This window comes from Brassica napus, unplaced genomic scaffold (genome assembly GCF_020379485.1).
Source record: "Brassica napus cultivar Da-Ae unplaced genomic scaffold, Da-Ae ScsIHWf_851;HRSCAF=1212, whole genome shotgun sequence".
Classification (NCBI taxonomy): domain Eukaryota; kingdom Viridiplantae; phylum Streptophyta; class Magnoliopsida; order Brassicales; family Brassicaceae; genus Brassica; species Brassica napus.
Window position 1 is genome coordinate 5,432 of NW_026016890.1, and position 22,287 is coordinate 27,718.

Sequence of the window (22,287 nt, forward strand, 5' to 3'; positions counted from 1 at the left end):
TGGTAATGATCATCAGGTTGGTGTGGCATTGCTCCGGGATGAATGGCCACATATCCTCACTTGATGCTTGTTTCTCCTTAACCGGTTCTGCATCCTTTAGTTCATCTTGCTTCAAGCTTGGTTCACCAGCCAGTTTAACCTGTCCAAGATCAGAAGCAAGTATCATGCTCTCATTAAATTTATGTTGAAGTACCTTAGCTCTTTGTCTAGTGATAGCTCCCTTGAATACGGTTGGTACTGGCACTTCTTGGACTGTCTCTGATTTGGTTATGTTGCTGATCATGTCCTGGATATCAGGTTCAGTTAAGTCTGGTTCCGGCTCTGGTTGAATATCCTCATCATTCCCTCCCTCTTCAAAAGGTTTTGACCTCAAAACTGGTTCATCTGCAAAACAAGGAGATAGATCAGTAACATTGAAAGTAGAAGACACATTCAACTCACCTGGCAGATCAAGACGGTAGGCATTGTTGTTGATCCTCTCAACAACTTGAAATGGGCCGTCCCCTCTTGGCTTCAGCTTGGAACTTCTCTGGTTAGGAAACCTTTCTTGCCGCATGTGTAACCAAACCCACTCCCCTGGTTCAAATACAATGTCCTTGCGGCCCTTGTTGGCATGTTTAGTGTACTGCTCAGTCCTCTTCTCTAAATTCTCTTGAACCTTCTGATGGAGTTCTTTGACATAAGCAGCTTTAGCTTCCCCGGTAAGACTGACAACTTCAGCTGGGGGTAATGGTTTAAGATCCAAAGGGGTTTTCGGGTTGAACCCATAGGCTGCCTCAAAGGGGGACATCTTAGTGGCTGAATGCTGAGCTCGGTTGTATGCAAATTCGATGAATGGAATACAATCAACCCAATTCTTCATGTTCTTCCCAATGGTTGCCCTAAGCAGCGTAGAGAGCGTCCTGTTGACAACTTCAGTCTGCCCATCAGTTTGGGGATGGCAAGTAGTAGAGAATAGCAACTTTGTTCCCAACTTCTTCCATAGTGTTCTCCAAAAGTGGCTGAGGAACTTGGTGTCTCGGTCAGATACAATAGTCCTTGGCACCCCATGTAAGCGCACTACCTCCTTAAAGAACAGATCAGCAGTTTTGGACGCATCATTCACCTTGGCACAAGGTATGAAGTGTGCCATTTTGGAGAATCTGTCCACGACAACAAAGATTGAATCCTTGTGATGAATTTTTGGTAATCCTAGGACAAAATCCATGGAGATGTCTACCCAAGGAGCTGTAGGAATCGGCAGTGGCATGTAAAGGCCATGAGGCTGGACTCTAGACTTAGCCTTCTTGCAAGTCACACATCTGGCGCAATGAGATTCTACTGATTTCTTAAGATGCGGCCAATAGAAATGTTCCCTGACCACAGCAAGTGTCTTATCTACTCCAAAGTGACCCATGAGCCCTCCTCCGTGAGCCTCTCTAGTGATTAGATCTCTCAAGGAGCATTGAGGAATGCATAATCTCCTGCCCTTGAAAAGAAATCCCTCATGCAAGTAGAACTTTCCTTGTGGTCCTTTGGTGCAACTTGAGTAGATAGCAGCAAGATCCGGATCTTCTCCGTACAAACTTTTGATGAACTCAAATCCCAACACCTTTGCTTCCATGGTTGCAATCAAAGCATATCTCCTGGAGAGTGCATCTGCTACAATGTTCTCCTTGCCCTTCTTATACTTGATAATGTAGGGAAATGTCTCAATAAACTCTAACCAGCGAGCATGTCTCCTCTTGAGATTGGTTTGCCCTCTTAGATGTTTAAGGGTTTCATGGTCAGTGTGTACCACGAATTCTTTAGACAGCAGGTAGTGCTGCCATGTCTCCAAAGCTCTCACCAAGGCATACAACTCTTTATCATAGGTCGGATAATTAAGAGCTGCTCCACCAAGCTTCTCACTGAAGTAAGCCACGGGTTTTCCTTCTTGAATAAGAACTGCCCCTATCCCAATCCCTGATGCATCACATTCTACTTCAAAGGTCTTATTGAAGTCGGGTAAGACCAGTACTGGTGCATGGGTCAGGCGATACTTCAAGGTCTGAAAGGCTTCCTGTTGAGCTTTTTCCCAAATGAACCCAATACTCTTCTTCACCACAGCAGTAAGGGGTGCAGCTATACTACTGAAATCCTTGACAAACCGCCTGTAGAAGCTAGCTAGGCCATGGAAACTTCTAACTTGGCTGATGTTTGTTGGAGTCGGCCACTCTTGAATGGCCTTAACCTTCTCTTCATCAACCTGTAAGCCCTGTGAACTCACAACAAAACCTAGGAAGACAAGTTTATCAGTGCAGAATGTGCACTTCTTGAGGTTTGCATAAAGCCCTTCTTGTCGAAGTGTCTCTAGTACTTGCTCAAGATGTGTCACATGATCAAGTAAACTAGTACTGTAAATTAAAATGTCATCGAAATAAACCACAACAAACTTACTGATGTATGGCCTAAGAATGTGGTTCATGAGACGCATGAAAGTACTAGGAGCATTGCTAAGTCCAAATGGCATCACCAACCATTCATATAGACCTTGCTTTGTTTTAAAAGCTGTCTTCCACTCATCTCCCTCTTTCATTCTTACCTGATGGTACCCACTCTTAAGATCAATCTTGGAGAAGATGGTGGCTCCGCTTAGCTCATCTAACATGTCATCAAGCCGTGGGATGGGGTGTCTATACTTGATGGTGATGTTGTTGATGGCTCGGCAGTCTACACACATTCTCCATGTCCCGTCCTTCTTTGGTACAAGTAAGACAGGCACAGCGCAAGGACTGAGACTCTCCCTCACGTATCCTTTGTCTAATAGGTCCTGCACTTGTCTCTCCAACTCCTTAGTCTCTTCCGGGTTCACCCTATAAGCCGGTTTGTTTGGCAGGGCAGCTCCTGGCACAAAATCTATCTGGTGCTCAATGCCTCGGAGTGGGGGTAAACCGTGCGGAATCTCCTCTGGAAACACATCTTTGAACATGTCAAGAAGCTTAGTAATCTCTGGATGAAGAGTTAACTCATCAGAACCTGCACTCAAAAGCTCCTTAAAGATCATTAGTAGCATTGTGTGTTTGGTAGTAGCAGCCTTTCTTACACAGCTAGAACGGATAAGAAAGTTTGATTTAACAGACTTTTCCTTTTCCTTAACCATTTGCAAATGAATTTCATGAACTTGTGTTGGAGTGAGAGGCGCTAAGCTTATCTTACGCTTATCATGCATGAATGTATACATATTAGTTCTACCATCATGCTTAGTTTCTCTATCCCACTGCCATGGTCTTCCTAGCAATACATGTCCAGCTTGCATAGGGACTACGTCACAAACTACTTCATCTTGATACTTACCAATGCTAAATGGAATGCTCACTTGTTCCTTAATTTTAAGCTCAACCTTATCATCTAACCACCTTAGCCTATATGGATGCGGATGCTTTGTCTTTTCTAAACCAAGTTTTTCTACCATGTAAGCGCTAGCAGCATTGGTACAAGACCCACCATCTATAATAAGGTTACATACCTTGCCTTTTATGGTGCAACGGCTGTGGAATATGTTTTCTCTTTGGATTGTCTCGGCGGGTTGAACTAAGACGCTAAGCACACGTCGGATCATCAAGCTCTCTCCCACATCAGCATATTCAACTTCTCCATACTCTTCTTGAATCTCAGGTACTTCTCCTTCATCACGAGATTCATAGCCATCATCGGTGAGCAGCATAACCCTCTGGTTTGGGCACTCTCTTGCCATGTGCCCTCGGCCTCTACATTTGAAACAGGTGATGTCTCTGGCACGTTGGGGGTTGGTAGCTTTGGCTGGCTCGGTTTTGTTGTCCTTCGTGGGTTCGGTGGTGCGAGGCTTAGGCCGGCTGTCTCCTTCAACCCCTTTTCCTTTGTCCACCGACTTGTTGTAGTTGCTATTGCTTGAATTCCAAGAAACTTGAGACTTGCCCTTGGAGCTCTTCTTCTTGATGTGTTGTTCAGCTTGGATAGCTAGATGGAACAGGTCCTTCATGTCAGCATAAACATGTCTCTCCACCTTGCAGCTTATCCTCTCCTGTAAACCATCAAGGAATTGAGCCATGGTAGCTTCCTCATCTTCATTAAGGTCCAAACGGTTTCTTAATTTCTCAAACTCTTCATAGTACTCTTCCACTGACTTGCTGCCTTGCTTGAGTGCCCGTAACTTCCTTTGCAAGTCTCTGTGAAAGTGTTGTGGCACAAACCGTTGCTTCATCGCATCTTTCATGTCTAGCCAAGAGTCTAGTTGCCTCAATCCGTTCCTTCTCCTATCGGAGCACAATCTATCCCACCAGGAAAGTGCATTGTCCGTGAGCTGAGCTACTGCCAAAGCAACTCTTTTAGGACCAGGGTGGTTATAGTAGGCAAAAATGTGATCCATCCTTTTCTCCCAGTCTAGGTAAGCTTCTGGATCAACCTTCCCCGCATAGCCGGGAGCATTCATCTTGATGTGCTCTGGCCCTTGGTTATAGTTTTGTTGGCGTGGGGCTCGGTGTTGAGGTAGGAGTTCCTCTTCTTCAAACCCTTGGTGCCGGTTTTGCCTGCGTGGAGCTCGGGGTTGAGGTGCAAACCCTTCCTCCTCTTCTTCTTCACCATAGTCATCTGGTGGCAACCCTGCTCTCTGGTTTGGTATTGGACCGTGCTGCTGTCCCGTGTCTTCATCAGTCTGCTGGTTCCGGGTGCTAGTCTCCGGGTTGTCATGGACGGGCACTCCATATCTTCTGTTGTTTGGATTCAAGAACCTATCAACGTTCCGTACTGGTTGCAAAGGAGGAGGTCTTTGCTCAACTCTAGTCATCCTTTCCCCAAGGTCTTGCCGCATAACCCTCATCTCTTCTCTCAAAGCGTTGAGGACTTGCATCATGGTAGCTTGCTCACTCGCTTCTCCCATGTATGCGGTTGAGTTGTACCTTGCAAGATAAACAAGAGATGCCTTAGCTTTTCAATAGGTAAATAAGAAAGAAAACGAGAAAGAAAAGATACAAATTTCCTTTTTTTGTTTTTTTTTTATAAATTCGAATAGGCAATAGACACTAATAAAAGCTGTAGTAGTAATAGAATTGGAAAGACTTGGAAAAGGTGATCGACCGGGAAGGAAACAATTTGAAAACTCTTTGCAAAAATGGAAACCGAATTATGCAATCCTAGCAACACGTTTTTTTTTTTTTTTTTTTTGACTTGATGAAGATTAAAACTAAGCAGAACAGGATGTAACAATCGGATGCAAGCAAGATGTGAAGAAAACAACTAAGTGCAACAATGAAACGCGATCTCTTTATTTGGTTTTATGATTTCATGAAAGCAGAAACAATGAATCACAAATCGGATGCAAATAGAAGAGACAAGGATAGATATAACCTGATGCTGAAGGAACTTCAGCTCTGATACCAGAAATGATACAAGCCTAAGCTATCAAAGGCTGTACGTTCCCAAGCAAGAGAGAAGGAGCCGATCTAACACAAGGGTGATCCGGATGGACTGATCTAATCAACCAAGGGATCTGAACTGGAACTGTATGATGGGATGAAGTGCACCACACGAGAGATGGGAGGCTCGTGATACAACACAAGGTTCCTCTAGGCCGTGGAGGTACTGGTCTCACAAGGCAAAGAGAAGGAGGCGAGTTCTAGCTTGAGAGCTCTAGGGTTTTCTTTAAAAGAAAAGTTTATGATTATTCAAAGTCTGCCCCAAAAGTGGGCTTGCGAAAACATATAAATAGGACTAAGGGAACAGGCTCCACTTAGGTCACGAAAGTACAAATAAGGAAACAAACTATAATGTAAAACATGAAATAAGGTCATGAGGCTTCTTAGCCTTGGATCGAACTTGGCACTTGGGATAAGTGTGAAGCAAGTTGTGGCCTCGTTAAAAACCTTCTCTGGAAAACCCATTTGGGACAAAACCAAGAGTAAGGGAAAAAGAGCACACACAAAGAGCTTGGCCTAGTTGCTAGATTCGTCCAAGAGACTTGCTAGGCAAGTTGATCTTCCATGGTAATGATCATCAGGTTGGTGTGGCATTGCTCCGGGATGAATGGCCACATATCCTCACTTGATGCTTGTTTCTCCTTAACCGGTTCTGCATCCTTTAGTTCATCTTGCTTCAAGCTTGGTTCACCAGCCAGTTTAACCTGTCCAAGATCAGAAGCAAGTATCATGCTCTCATTAAATTTATGTTGAAGTACCTTAGCTCTTTGTCTAGTGATAGCTCCCTTGAATACGGTTGGTACTGGCACTTCTTGGACTGTCTCTGATTTGGTTATGTTGCTGATCATGTCCTGGATATCAGGTTCAGTTAAGTCTGGTTCCGGCTCTGGTTGAATATCCTCATCAGAAGAAGAAGTTATCCCACTTTCAAATCAAGTAATTCCAGTTCCCAGTTTGGGAATAGCACAGCTTCTTCGTCGTTCCAATCAAACCAGGATGAACCACTTTGTGAGAAGCTTGATTTGGATACATAAAGTGGTGGAGAATGACCAGGAAGTTGAATAAATCTCATAGGAGTTGGGATAAAGAAGTTATCCCACTTTCAAATCAGGTGATTCCAGTTTCCCAGTTTGGGAATAGCACAGCTTCTTCGTCGTTCCAATCAAACCAGGATGAATCACTTTGTTAGAAGCTTGATTTGGATATATAAAGTGGTGGAGAATCACCAGGAAGTTGAATAAATCTCATAGGAGTTGGGAACAAGAAGTTATCCCACTTTCAAATTAGGTGATTCCAGTTTCCCAGTTTGGGAATAGCACAGCTTCTTCGTCGTTCCAATCAAACCAGGATGAATCACTTTGTGAGAAGCTTGATTTGGATACATAAAGTGGTGGAGAATCACCAGGAAGTTGAATAAATCTCATAGGAGTTGGCAAGAAGAAGTTATCCCACTTTCAAATCAGGTGATTCCAGTTTCCCAGTTTGGGAATAGCACAGCTTCTTCGTCGTTCCAATCAAACCAGGATGAATCACTTTGTGAGAAGCTTGATTTGGATACATAAAGTGGTGGAGAATCACCAGGAAGTTGAATAAATCTCATAGGAGTTGGGATGAAGAAGTTATCCCACTTTCAAATCAGGTGATTCCAGTTTCCCAGTTTGGGAATAGCACAGCTTCTTCGTCGTTCCAATCAAACCAGGATGAATCACTTTGTGAGAAGCTTGATTTGGATACATAAAGTGGTGGAGAATCACCAGGAAGTTGAATAAATCTCATAGGAGTTGGGAGTAAGAAGTTATCCCACTTTCAAATCAGGTGATTCCAGTTTCCCAGTTTGGGAATAGCACAGCTTCTTCGTCGTTCCAATCAAACCAGGATGAATCACTTTGTGAGAAGCTTGATTTGGATACATAAAGTGGTGGAGAATCACCAGGAAGTTGAATAAATCTCATAGGAGTTGAGAAGAAGAAGTTATCCCAGTTTGGGAATAGCACAGCTTCTTCGTCGTTCCAATCAAACCAGGATGAATCACTTTGTGAGAAGCTTGATTTGGATACATAAAGTGGTGGAGAATCACCAGGAAGTTGAATAAATCTCATAGGAGTTGGGATGAAGAAGTTATCCCACTTTCTAATCAGGTGATTCCAGTTTTCCAGTTTGGGAATACTACAGCTTCTTCGTCGTTCCAATCAAACCAGGATGAATCTCTTTGTAAGAAGCTTGATTTGGATACATAAAGTGGTGGAGAATCACCAGGAAGTTGAATAAATCTCATAGGAGTTGGGAAGAAGAAGTTATCCCACTTTCAAATCAGGTGATTCCAGTTTCCCAGTTTGGGAATAGCACAGCTTCTTCGTCGTTCCAATCAAACCAGGATGAATCACTTTGTGAGAAGCTTGATTTGGATACATAAAGTGGTGGAGAATCACCAGGAAGTTGAATAAATCTCATAGGAGTTGGCATGAAGAAGTTATCCCACTTTCAAATCAGGTGATTCCAGTTTCCCAGTTTGGGAATAGCACAGCTTCTTCGTCGTTCCAATCAAACCAGGATGAATCACTTTGTGAGAAGCTTGATTTGGATACATAAAGTGGTGGAGAATCACCAGGAAGTTGAATAAATCTCATAGGAGTTGGGAAGAAGAAGTTATCCCACTTTCAAATCAGGTGATTCCAGTTTCCCAGTTTGGGAATAGCACAGCTTCTTCGTCGTTCCAATCAAACCAGGATGAATCACTTTGTGAGAAGCTTGATTTGGATACATAAAGTGGTGGAGAATCACCAGGAAGTTGAATAAATCTCATAGGAGTTGGGATGAAGAAGTTATCCCACTTTCAAATCAGGTGATTCCAGTTTCCCAGTTTGGGAATAGCACAGCTTCTTCGTCGTTCCAATCAAACCAGGATGAATCACTTTGTGAGAAGCTTGATTTGGATACATAAAGTGGTGGAGAATCACCAGGAAGTTGAATAAATCTCATAGGAGTTGGGAAGAAGAAGTTATCCCACTTTCAAATCAGGTGATTCCAGTTTCCCAGTTTGGGAATAGCACAGCTTCTTCGTCGTTCCAATCAAACCAGGATGAATCACTTTGTGAGAAGCTTGATTTGGATACATAAAGTGGTGGAGAATCACCAGGAAGTTGAATAAATCTCATAGGAGTTGGGATGAAGAAGTTATCCCACTTTCAAATCAGGTGATTCCAGTTTCCCAGTTTGGGAATAGCACAGCTTCTTCGTCGTTCCAATCAAACCAGGATGAATCACTTTGTGAGAAGCTTGATTTGGATACATAAAGTGGTGGAGAATCACCAGGAAGTTGAATAAATCTCATAGGAGTTGGGAAAGAAGTTATCCCACTTTCAAATCAGGTGATTCCAGTTTCCCAGTTTGGGAATAGCACAGCTTCTTCGTCGTTCCAATCAAACCAGGATGAATCACTTTGTGAGAAGCTTGATTTGGATACATAAAGTGGTGGAGAATCACCAGGAAGTTGAATAAATCTCATAGGAGTTGGGATGAAGAAGTTATCCCACTTTCAAATCAGGTGATTCCAGTTTCCCAGTTTGGGAATAGCACAGCTTCTTCGTCGTTCCAATCAAACCAGGATGAATCACTTTGTGAGAAGCTTGATTTGGATACATAAAGTGGTGGAGAATCACCAGGAAGTTGAATAAATCTCATAGGAGTTGGGAAGAAGAAGTTATCCCACTTTCAAATCAGGTGATTCCAGTTTCCCAGTTTGGGAATAGCACAGCTTCTTCGTCGTTCCAATCAAACCAGGATGAATCACTTTGTGAGAAGCTTGATTTGGATACATAAAGTGGTGGAGAATCACCAGGAAGTTGAATAAATCTCATAGGAGTTGGGAAGAAGAAGTTATCCCACTTTCAAATCAGGTGATTCCAGTTTCCCAGTTTGGGAATAGCACAGCTTCTTCGTCGTTCCAATCAAACCAGGATGAATCACTTTGTGAGAAGCTTGATTTGGATACATAAAGTGGTGGAGAATCACCAGGAAGTTGAATAAATCTCATAGGAGTTGGGATGAAGAAGTTATCCCACTTTCAAATCAGGTGATTCCAGTTTCCCAGTTTGGGAATAGCACAGCTTCTTCGTCGTTCCAATCAAACCAGGATGAATCACTTTGTGAGAAGCTTGATTTGGATACATAAAGTGGTGGAGAATCACCAGGAAGTTGAATAAATCTCATAGGAGTTGGGAAGAAGAAGTTATCCCACTTTCAAATCAGGTGATTCCAGTTTCCCAGTTTGGGAATAGCACAGCTTCTTCGTCGTTCCAATCAAACCAGGATGAATCACTTTGTGAGAAGCTTGATTTGGATACATAAAGTGGTGGAGAATCACCAGGAAGTTGAATAAATCTCATAGGAGTTGAGAAGAAGAAGTTATCCCAGTTTGGGAATAGCACAGCTTCTTCGTCGTTCCAATCAAACCAGGATGAATCACTTTGTGAGAAGCTTGATTTGGATACATAAAGTGGTGGAGAATCACCAGGAAGTTGAATAAATCTCATAGGAGTTGGGATGAAGAAGTTATCCCACTTTCAAATCAGGTGATTCCAGTTTCCAGTTTGGGAATAGCACTTCTTCTTCGTCGTTCCAATCAAACCAGGATGAATCACTTTGTAGAAGCTTGATTTGGATACATAAAGTGGTGGAGAATCACCAGGAAGTTGAATAAATCTCATAGGAGTTGGGAAGAAGAAGTTATCCCACTTTCAAATCAGGTGATTCCAGTTTCCCAGTTTGGGAATAGCACAGCTTCTTCGTCGTTCCAATCAAACCAGGATGAATCACTTTGTGAGAAGCTTGATTTGGATACATAAAGTGGTGGAGAATCACCAGGAAGTTGAATAAATCTCATAGGAGTTGGGATGAAGAAGTTATCCCACTTTCAAATCAGGTGATTCCAGTTTCCCAGTTTGGGAATAGCACAGCTTCTTCGTCGTTCCAATCAAACCAGGATGAATCACTTTGTGAGAAGCTTGATTTGGATACATAAAGTGGTGGAGAATCACCAGGAAGTTGAATAAATCTCATAGGAGTTGGGAGAAGAAGTTATCCCACTTTCAAATCAGGTGATTCCAGTTTCCCAGTTTGGGAATAGCACAGCTTCTTCGTCGTTCCAATCAAACCAGGATGAATCACTTTGTGAGAAGCTTGATTTGGATACATAAAGTGGTGGAGAATCACCAGGAAGTTGAATAAATCTCATAGGAGTTGGGATGAAGAAGTTATCCCACTTTCAAATCAGGTGATTCCAGTTTCCCAGTTTGGGAATAGCACAGCTTCTTCGTCGTTCCAATCAAACCAGGATGAATCACTTTGTGAGAAGCTTGATTTGGATACATAAAGTGGTGGAGAATCACCAGGAAGTTGAATAAATCTCATAGGAGTTGGGAAGAAGAAGTTATCCCACTTTCAAATCAGGTGATTCCAGTTTCCCAGTTTGGGAATAGCACAGCTTCTTCGTCGTTCCAATCAAACCAGGATGAATCACTTTGTGAGAAGCTTGATTTGGATACATAAAGTGGTGGAGAATCACCAGGAAGTTGAATAAATCTCATAGGAGTTGGGATGAAGAAGTTATCCCACTTTCAAATCAGGTGATTCCAGTTTCCCAGTTTGGGAATAGCACAGCTTCTTCGTCGTTCCAATCAAACCAGGATGAATCACTTTGTGAGAAGCTTGATTTGGATACATAAAGTGGTGGAGAATCACCAGGAAGTTGAATAAATCTCATAGGAGTTGGGAAGAAGAAGTTATCCCACTTTCAAATCAGGTGATTCCAGTTTCCCAGTTTGGGAATAGCACAGCTTCTTCGTCGTTCCAATCAAACCAGGATGAATCACTTTGTGAGAAGCTTGATTTGGATACATAAAGTGGTGGAGAATCACCAGGAAGTTGAATAAATCTCATAGGAGTTGGGATGAAGAAGTTATCCCACTTTCAAATCAGGTGATTCCAGTTTCCCAGTTTGGGAATAGCACAGCTTCTTCGTCGTTCCAATCAAACCAGGATGAATCACTTTGTGAGAAGCTTGATTTGGATACATAAAGTGGTGGAGAATCACCAGGAAGTTGAATAAATCTCATAGGAGTTGGAAGAAGAAGTTATCCCACTTTCAAATCAGGTGATTCCAGTTTCCCAGTTTGGGAATAGCACAGCTTCTTCGTCGTTCCAATCAAACCAGGATGAATCACTTTGTGAGAAGCTTGATTTGGATACATAAAGTGGTGGAGAATCACCAGGAAGTTGAATAAATCTCATAGGAGTTGGGAAGAAGAAGTTATCCCACTTTCAAATCAGGTGATTCCAGTTTCCCAGTTTGGGAATAGCACAGCTTCTTCGTCGTTCCAATCAAACCAGGATGAATCACTTTGTGAGAAGCTTGATTTGGATACATAAAGTGGTGGAGAATCACCAGGAAGTTGAATAAATCTCATAGGAGTTGGGATGAAGAAGTTATCCCACTTTCAAATCAGGTGATTCCAGTTTCCCAGTTTGGGAATAGCACAGCTTCTTCGTCGTTCCAATCAAACCAGGATGAATCACTTTGTGAGAAGCTTGATTTGGATACATAAAGTGGTGGAGAATCACCAGGAAGTTGAATAAATCTCATAGGAGTTGGGAAGAAGAAGTTATCCCACTTTCAAATCAGGTGATTCCAGTTTCCCAGTTTGGGAATAGCACAGCTTCTTCGTCGTTCCAATCAAACCAGGATGAATCACTTTGTGAGAAGCTTGATTTGGATACATAAAGTGGTGGAGAATCACCAGGAAGTTGAATAAATCTCATAGGAGTTGGAAGAAGAAGTTATCCCACTTTCAAATCAGGTGATTCCAGTTTCCCAGTTTGGGAATAGCACAGCTTCTTCGTCGTTCCAATCAAACCAGGATGAATCACTTTGTGAGAAGCTTGATTTGGATACATAAAGTGGTGGAGAATGACCAGGAAGTTGAATAAATCTCATAGGAGTTGGGATGAAGAAGTTATCCCACTTTCTAATCAGGTGATTCCAGTTTTCCAGTTTGGGAATAGACACAGCTTCTTCGTCGTTCCAATCAAACCAGGATGAATCACTTTGTAAGAAGCTTGATTTGGATACATAAAGTGGTGGAGAATCACCAGGAAGTTGAATAAATCTCATAGGAGTTGGGAAGAAGAAGTTATCCCACTTTCAAATCAGGTGATTCCAGTTTCCCAGTTTGGGAATAGCACAGCTTCTTCGTCGTTCCAATCAAACCAGGATGAATCACTTTGTGAGAAGCTTGATTTGGATACATAAAGTGGTGGAGAATCACCAGGAAGTTGAATAAATCTCATAGGAGTTGGCAAGAAGAAGTTATCCCACTTTCAAATCAGGTGATTCCAGTTTCCCAGTTTGGGAATAGCACAGCTTCTTCGTCGTTCCAATCAAACCAGGATGAATCACTTTGTGAGAAGCTTGATTTGGATACATAAAGTGGTGGAGAATCACCAGGAAGTTGAATAAATCTCATAGGAGTTGGGAAGAAGAAGTTATCCCACTTTCAAATCAGGTGATTCCAGTTTCCCAGTTTGGGAATAGCACAGCTTCTTCGTCGTTCCAATCAAACCAGGATGAATCACTTTGTGAGAAGCTTGATTTGGATACATAAAGTGGTGGAGAATCACCAGGAAGTTGAATAAATCTCATAGGAGTTGGGATGAAGAAGTTATCCCACTTTCAAATCAGGTGATTCCAGTTTCCCAGTTTGGGAATAGCACAGCTTCTTCGTCGTTCCAATCAAACCAGGATGAATCACTTTGTGAGAAGCTTGATTTGGATACATAAAGTGGTGGAGAATCACCAGGAAGTTGAATAAATCTCATAGGAGTTGGGAAGAAGAAGTTATCCCACTTTCAAATCAGGTGATTCCAGTTCCCAGTTTGGGAATAGCACAGCTTCTTCGTCGTTCCAATCAAACCAGGATGAATCACTTTGTGAGAAGCTTGATTTGGATACATAAAGTGGTGGAGAATCACCAGGAAGTTGAATAAATCTCATAGGAGTTGGGATAAAGAAGTTATCCCACTTTCAAATCAGGTGATTCCAGTTTCCCAGTTTGGGAATAGCACAGCTTCTTCGTCGTTCCAATCAAACCAGGATGAATCACTTTGTGAGAAGCTTGATTTGGATACATAAAGTGGTGGAGAATCACCAGGAAGTTGAATAAATCTCATAGGAGTTGGGAAGAAGAAGTTATCCCACTTTCAAATCAGGTGATTCCAGTTTCCCAGTTTGGGAATAGCACAGCTTCTTCGTCGTTCCAATCAAACCAGGATGAATCACTTTGTGAGAAGCTTGATTTGGATACATAAAGTGGTGGAGAATCACCAGGAAGTTGAATAAATCTCATAGGAGTTGGGAAGAAGAAGTTATCCCACTTTCAAATCAGGTGATTCCAGTTTCCCAGTTTGGGAATAGCACAGCTTCTTCGTCGTTCCAATCAAACCAGGATGAATCACTTTGTGAGAAGCTTGATTTGGATACATAAAGTGGTGGAGAATCACCAGGAAGTTGAATAAATCTCATAGGAGTTGGGATGAAGAAGTTATCCCACTTTCAAATCAGGTGATTCCAGTTTCCCAGTTTGGGAATAGCACAGCTTCTTCGTCGTTCCAATCAAACCAGGATGAATCACTTTGTGAGAAGCTTGATTTGGATACATAAAGTGGTGGAGAATCACCAGGAAGTTGAATAAATCTCATAGGAGTTGGGAAGAAGAAGTTATCCCACTTTCAAATCAGGTGATTCCAGTTTCCCAGTTTGGGAATAGCACAGCTTCTTCGTCGTTCCAATCAAACCAGGATGAATCACTTTGTGAGAAGCTTGATTTGGATACATAAAGTGGTGGAGAATCACCAGGAAGTTGAATAAATCTCATAGGAGTTGGGAAGAAGAAGTTATCCCACTTTCAAATCAGGTGATTCCAGTTTCCCAGTTTGGGAATAGCACAGCTTCTTCGTCGTTCAATCAAACCAGGATGAATCACTTTGTGAGAAGCTTGATTTGGATACATAAAGTGGTGGAGAATCACCAGGAAGTTGAATAAATCTCATAGGAGTTGGAAGAAGAAGTTATCCCACTTTCAAATCAGGTGATTCCAGTTTCCCAGTTTGGGAATAGCACAGCTTCTTCGTCGTTCCAATCAAACCAGGATGAATCACTTTGTGAGAAGCTTGATTTGGATACATAAAGTGGTGGAGAATCACCAGGAAGTTGAATAAATCTCATAGGAGTTGGCAAGAAGAAGTTATCCCACTTTCAAATCAGGTGATTCCAGTTTCCCAGTTTGGGAATAGCACAGCTTCTTCGTCGTTCCAATCAAACCAGGATGAATCACTTTGTGAGAAGCTTGATTTGGATACATAAAGTGGTGGAGAATCACCAGGAAGTTGAATAAATCTCATAGGAGTTGGCAAGAAGAAGTTATCCCACTTTCAAATCAGGTGATTCCAGTTTCCCAGTTTGGGAATAGCACAGCTTCTTCGTCGTTCCAATCAAACCAGGATGAATCACTTTGTGAGAAGCTTGATTTGGATACATAAAGTGGTGGAGAATCACCAGGAAGTTGAATAAATCTCATAGGAGTTGGGATGAAGAAGTTATCCCACTTTCAAATCAGGTGATTCCAGTTTCCCAGTTTGGGAATAGCACAGCTTCTTCGTCGTTCCAATCAAACCAGGATGCATCACTTTGTGAGAAGCTTGAATTGGATACATAAAGTGCTGGAGAATCACCAGGAAGTTGAATAAATCTCATAGGAGTTGGCAAGAAGAAGTTATCCCACTTTCAAATCAGGTGATTCCAGTTTCCCAGTTTGGGAATAGCACAGCTTCTTCGTCGTTCCAATCAAACCAGGATGAATCACTTTGTGAGAAGCTTGATTTGGATACATAAAGTGGTGGAGAATCACCAGGAAGTTGAATAAATCTCATAGGAGTTGGGATGAAGAAGTTATCCCACTTTCAAATCAGGTGATTCCAGTTTCCCAGTTTGGGAATAGCACAGCTTCTTCGTCGTTCCAATCAAACCAGGATGAATCTCTTTGTAAGAAGCTTGATTTGGATACATAAAGTGGTGGAGAATCACCAGGAAGTTGAATAAATCTCATAGGAGTTGGGAAGAAGAAGTTATCCCACTTTCAAATCAGGTGATTCCAGTTTCCCAGTTTGGGAATAGCACAGCTTCTTCGTCGTTCCAATCAAACCAGGATGAATTACTTTGTGAGAAGCTTGATTTGGATACATAAAGTGGTGCAGAATGACCAGGAAGTTGAATAAATCTCATAGGATTTGGGATGAAGAAGTTATCCCACTTTAAAATCAGGTGATTCCAGTTTCCCAGTTTGGGAATACCACAGCTTCTTCATCGTTCCAATCAAACCAGTTTGAATATCTTTGTAAGAAGCTTGATTTGAATACATAAAGTGGTGGAGAATGTTGAGATGAGCTGAGTATAAGGAGAAGAGATGAGGGGTTGAAGGCATGAAGAGATAAGGAAGTGTAGGACTAAGGAATGGAGAGCATGGGAGAGTTTGGGAGAGTTTGGTACGGACGGGCCGTACAGGCCGTACCGGCTGTACCGGCCGTACAGGCCGTACCGGCTGTACCGGCCGTACCGGCCGTACACATTGTATCGACCAGACTCGACCAAAGGTAAAAGAGACTTACCCGGGTAACTCGGTTGAAGGGAAGAAGCTTTACCCAAAGCTTAGGATGAGTTGTGACCGTTAAGGGAAAGGAAGAAGCTGGGCGTGACAGTCTGGCACAGCTGGAAAGGTAAAAGGGATCTTATCCAAGATCCTAGATGCCTTACACATGTGGAGAACCTCATTGGATCATTTCAAACTAAGCGCTCCACCCTTCTTTGACTACACATGCTTTAGCTTATCCTCTTGTATTGTAAAGCCCTAATCTCGACACTATATATATGTAACTCAGTCTCATTAATAAAATTACACAGTTCTGATTACTCTTAGCCTCCATGGCGTCTCTCTTAGTCTCTTGATCTTATCTTTCATTCTAAATCATCTCTAAACTTCTCTAATCTCTCTTAAACTCTCAGATTACTCTTTATACTCTAAAAGTCATATGGTATCAGAGCCAGGTTCTTGAGAATCTGAGTTCTTTGCGTAGACTAAAGGCTAAAGGTTGAAGGTTCGTTGGAGTCTCTAGCCTCAAGTCTTCTTTGGTTACATTGTGGTTACAAGAGTGAAGCTTTGCGTGTGTTGTTAGCTCGTGAAGTGTTGGTGCGGTTTAGTCTCAAGTTCAAAATCTTCTACAAGTAGTTCAAGAACGAGCAGTTGAAGATGGATGGAGGGATAAGCATGCACATGAAGGTGGCGGTTACTTTCAAGGGGAGTAACTACTTGGTGTGGTCTCGGATGGTGAGAACCACAGTGGGAAGTAAGGGTCTTTGGAAGCATCTCACGGATGGTGAAGCTCATCAGCTCATTACTCAGGGTGGAGACTCAGAAGAGGTCTCAAATGAAACGGCAGTAGAGAAGTGGCAGCGAGAAGACATGCTTGTGATGTCTGTTCTTCATGCCTCCTTAGAGCCGGCGATCCTAGAGGCTTACAGCTACTGTGAGTCAGCTAAGGGGCTTTGGGACACTTTGAAGAAGGTGTATCGGAATGCTTCAAACCTTCACCGAGTGTTTGAAGTAAAGAAGGCCATAAACGGCTTGGTACAAGATGACATGGAGTTCACCAAGCATTTGGGGAGGTTCCGGTCCCTATGGTCAGAGCTGGAGATGCTGAGGCCAAGCACAACCGATCCAGAGCTGCTCAATGAGAGGAGGGAGCAGGATAAGGTCTTTGGGATCCTACTTACCTTGAACCCGGCTTACACCTCACTCATTCAGCACATGTTGAGAGCGGATAAACTACCAGGCCTTGAGGAGGTGTGCTCTCAAATTCAGAAGGAGCAGGGGTCTATTGGATTGTTTGGAAGCAAAGGAGAGATGTCACTTGCAAATCAGGCTGCGCAAACCAACTCTGATGAAGCTCCTCAAGCAAACAAGGCCGGCTACAACAAGTTTGAAGACAGGAAGTTCAGTGGGAGTTGTGATCATTGCAAGAAGCATGGCCACAAGAAGAGCCAGTGCTGGATACTTCACCCTCATCTGAAGCCGGCCAAGTTCTTAAAGGAGAGGGAGGCCAGAGCCAATGTGAGTGAAGGATCAAGTGGTGTCAACAGCAGTGGCGCCAGCACCTCAGGGAAAAGCAAGGATGAAGGAGGAAGGGAGAGTGACGGCAAGTCCTTGGTGGCATATGCAGGCAATCCAAATTATGAGTTTTTAGAGAGAACTACTCTGGTTGGATGTGTGACTGTGGATACACTCCAATGGAGTTAGATGAGACTTGTTCTTGGTGATTTGGTAAGAGATTGAGAAGAGAGTGTATGCGTGAGTGTATGAGTGGTTTTGAGATTAGGGAGACTAAGAGATTAAGAGAATATAAGACTTAAGAACAGAACTGGATGTTATTAGTAACCAGAACAATGAAGTGGAGAGGGGAAATCCCCCTTACTCCCTTGGTGTTTACAATCCGACATTAGCAAGCTTATATATGAGCTTTACTCATTGCACAAATCATAAACCCTAAGCTACAGATAAGACATGAAGGGTGGAGATGCTTTAATTTGAATTGGACGCTCAGGATCAGGTCTTGTGGTCTTTGCAAAGTGTTGGAACCGCCTGATTGGTTAAGTGAAAGCCTTGGCTGGAAATGCTCCTCATTGGCTCATGTATCTGCCCTCTTCTTTGGCCAGATACATAGTCAAGCCTTGCTCTTCCTTTCCAGCTATAGCCAGCCTGTCTTGGACTGCCACAGCCTATCACAAACCAGGCGCCAATCTCCTTTGCACACACAGCCTTCTTCTTTGTCTTCTTCTCTTAAGAGTCTCTTTTGTCTTCTTCTCTTAAGAACTGACCTGTGCCCTATTTTTGCACCAACTCTAAATAGGCTCAGATGGTCGAGATACAAACTTTTGGGTCGGCTTGGTCCGTACGGATCCGTACGGTCCGTACACTTCCGTACCAACTCCGTACGGCCACGCCCTAAGTTTGCCCACTCGACCATACACCTCCAAACTCCTTCCATGCCTTCTTAAGATCAGTCTCAGCCATTCTTGGACTTGACTTCACCCATGATAGATGCTTCAAGACACTCCTGAAGCTTTGCTGAACTCTTCTCAAGGGCTTGCCCTATTTATGAACAAGCTCCATTCTTCTCTTCAGTTCAACACTCCCCCTCAAGCTTAACTCTAGGAGATCCTGAGTTAAGCTTGGAACCATGAAGAGCTTCCTCATTAAAAACCTCACCAAGGAAAACCCTTTGGGACAAAACCTTGATGAGGGAAAAAGAGTAAAGCCTCCACGGCCTAGGGATTGGCCAGTGAGTCTTTGTGCCTTACCATCAATGTAAGGGACACAAAGACTCTGGATCATGGCCTCTTCTTGTGATGCAAGGTTGATCACATCTTCCCTTGCTCATCACCCTTCATCTTGTACTCTTCTCACGGTCTGACCTTCTTCTAGCTTCATATGGAACCATCAGATCATACTCGCACCAAGAGTATCAAGAACTTGTGGAGCCTTGGCTGCTTCTCCTTCTAGAGTCTCCACCTAGTTCTAAAGCTTCATGATCGGATGGTTCAGTCTGTAGTATCAAGGCTGCTCTGCTTTGGCCGCCTTGGTGATTGCTTCACCATCCTCCATCTTGCTTCACAAACCAGTCTGCTCCTCTTCTTGATTAACCGCCAAGTGCTCTCATCAAGAAGCCTTCTCAACACTCCCCCTCAAGCTTGACCATGTGGAACAAGTCAAGCTTGGAAGGAGAGCTTCTTGATCATCCATCTTTGCTCACTGCTGTCCACCTTCGTAAACCAGCATCTTTGTGATCATTGAAGTCTTCTCAACACTCCCCCTCAAGCTTGACCATATGGAACAAGTCAAGCTTGGGAGAGCAGCTTCATGATCACACCATCAGACCCTTGCAGCACCTTCTGAACTCGCCATCTCCATGGAATGTTTGTGGAACCTTCAGCTCCCTCTTCAGACTGCTCACACTGGAAGCCGCCTTGATAGAGTAGCTCCATCATCTTCACACAGCCGAGAGTGCTCTGAACACTCCCTTGTTCTTCCCACAGCCGGATGACTCCTTTTCCATCAGTTGCTTGCCATGGTCTTCCTTCTTTGCTCACTTAACTCCCCTCCTCAAGCTTGGATAGAATGAGGGTCCAAGCTTGGAAGTGAGCAGCCGTGAGTCTTCACTAACCAGTGGCACATCACCACTTCAGTAACCGCTCTCCATTGCTCATGACAATGGGCAATGCCTTCCTCTTTCTCTTGGATTGGTGATGAACTAAGAACACTTCTTGTATACCTGAAACACCACTCAAACTCCAGAGAAGATAAGACATAGGTGCATTGGGTCAGTCCTTGATTCCACATCAAGCTTGAACCCAATGACTCACTAAAGCAATGCAAGATCAAACAAGACACCCAAGTTTCAAATCATTGCAAGCTAATCTCTCTAAGTACTAGCATGATCCTACAGATTCATTGCGAGATACTTAGGAATATCTTGACAGCCCCTTACTCAGCTACTAGACATGAATCTAGTGCCTCAGTGTAAGGTAACTCCAAGACCAAATGCACTAGCTTTCAGTCGGTTTCTATATATGTATGCAAGCAGATTCAATCAACCACACAAGCAACATTATGAACCGGAGCTAAGCCTTTTAAACAATCTCAATCAACTCAACAAGTCTCTTTAAGCATCCTGGGATAGATTCTAAATTCATTTCATTTCATTTAGCAATCTTTAAACAATCCTCAGGTTTTCAATCACATCACAACACACAACCAGATTTTATCACAAGCTCATTACCACTTAAGGTTTAAAGAATCGCTTACTATCAAGGAACCAGGTTGGTCCTTGTATCACTCTCGGATGGTAAGCTCATGACCTTGAGGATATGTGAGTCTGGATCGTTACCCATCTCCTGCTTCTTCAGTTCATGACTTCCTCCTTGTTTCTCTAACTCAAAGACCCCTCCTTTCTCCTTCTCTTCTTGGCAGCTTTCTTGATGAACCGGATGGGAAAGCTCTTGGACAAGGCACCTTGGATGAGGTTCGCGAGGCCTCTCCATACACCTCTGCTTCCAATGAGTCTCTCCATCAGTATGGACAGGAGAAAGGATAAGAGCCACGCCAGCTTCAGTCTTCTACTTCATGGAGAAACTGAACTCGGATGTAAAAGGCTTCAAGGGTTGGATTTGAGCTGAGGTGAGAGCAAGTGATTTGCGGAAGCTACAGCTCAGGTTCTGATGAACCTGGCTCTGATACCATATGAGTTTTTAGAGAGAACTACTCTGGTTGGATGTGTGACTGTGGATACACTCCAATGGAGTTAGATGAGACTTGTTCTTGGTGATTTGGTAAGAGATTGAGAAGAGAGTGTATGCGTGAGTGTATGAGTGGTTTTGAGATTAGGGAGACTAAGAGATTAAGAGAATATAAGACTTAAGAACAGAACTGGATGTTATTAGTAACCAGAACAATGAAGTGGAGAGGGGAAATCCCCCTTACTCCCTTGGTGTTTACAATCCGACATTAGCAAGCTTATATATGAGCTTTACTCATTGCACAAATCATAAACCCTAAGCTACAGATAAGACATGAAGGGTGGAGATGCTTTAATTTGAATTGGACGCTCAGGATCAGGTCTTGTGGTCTTTGCAAAGTGTTGGAACCGCCTGATTGGTTAAGTGAAAGCCTTGGCTGGAAATGCTCCTCATTGGCTCATGTATCTGCCCTCTTCTTTGGCCAGATACATAGTCAAGCCTTGCTCTTCCTTTCCAGCTATAGCCAGCCTGTCTTGGACTGCCACAGCCTATCACAAACCAGGCGCCAATCTCCTTTGCACACACAGCCTTCTTCTTTGTCTTCTTCTCTTAAGAGTCTCTTTTGTCTTCTTCTCTTAAGAACTGACCTGTGCCCTATTTTTGCACCAACTCTAAATAGGCTCAGATGGTCGAGATACAAACTTTTGGGTCGGCTTGGTCCGTACGGATCCGTACGGTCCGTACACTTCCGTACCAACTCCGTACGGCCACGCCCTAAGTTTGCCCACTCGACCATACACCTCCAAACTCCTTCCATGCCTTCTTAAGATCAGTCTCAGCCATTCTTGGACTTGACTTCACCCATGATAGATGCTTCAAGACACTCCTGAAGCTTTGCTGAACTCTTCTCAAGGGCTTGCCCTATTTATGAACAAGCTCCATTCTTCTCTTCAGTTCAACACAAATCACCGAGGAGGGGATCAAGACTACATCAGGAGATCAGACATTGACTCCCTCATCAAAATGCTTAAGGAAAACGGTAACACTTATGGTTATTCCTTTGGTGCATCAATGATAGTTAGGAATGATGATAATGGTCTTGAAAAACATGGAATTGCCAAACCAGATCATGCATATGCTAGTCTTGCTAGGACTGATCACTCTCTCAAGTCATCTAGTACACTTTGTCTCACGGCTAATAGCATAACTAAACCATTAGTAGTTGATTCTGGTGCATCTCATCATATGATTAGTCACTAGTTTGATTAAAGATATTGAACCTACTAATGGACATGTGATGATTGCAAATGGAGATAAAATTCCTATTAGAGGAATAGGAAACTTAAAATTGTTTAATAAGCATACTAAAGCATTCTACATGCCAGAATTCACCTCAAACTTACTCTCAGTAAAGAAATGTACTAATGATTTACATTGCAATGTTATCTTTAGTCCTAATGATGTGAAGTTTCAGGATAT

General features: G+C 43.0%; 1 protein-coding gene across 1 annotated transcript; it reads left to right on the top strand.

Moving 5' to 3' along the window:
* Nucleotides 1-17,308: 17,308 nt before the first annotated feature.
* LOC125606331 lies at nucleotides 17,309-22,068 on the top strand. Its single transcript, XM_048775359.1, has 2 exons — nucleotides 17,309-17,744; nucleotides 21,773-22,068. The coding sequence occupies exons 1-2, from the start codon at nucleotides 17,324-17,326 to the stop codon at nucleotides 22,066-22,068; spliced, it is 717 nt and encodes a 238-aa protein (XP_048631316.1). The 5' UTR covers nucleotides 17,309-17,323.
* Nucleotides 22,069-22,287: the final 219 nt, after the last annotated feature.

Excerpts from the sequence above, each read along its gene's own strand:
- LOC125606331 (XM_048775359.1), top strand. The coding sequence starts at position 17,324 with ATGTTGAGAGCGGATAAACTACCAGGCCTTGAGGAGGTGTGCTCTCAA. Across the intron at positions 17,745-21,772 it reads GGCATATGCAGGCAATCCAA|ATCACCGAGGAGGGGATCAA; the intron begins ATTATGAGTTTT and ends AGTTCAACACAA.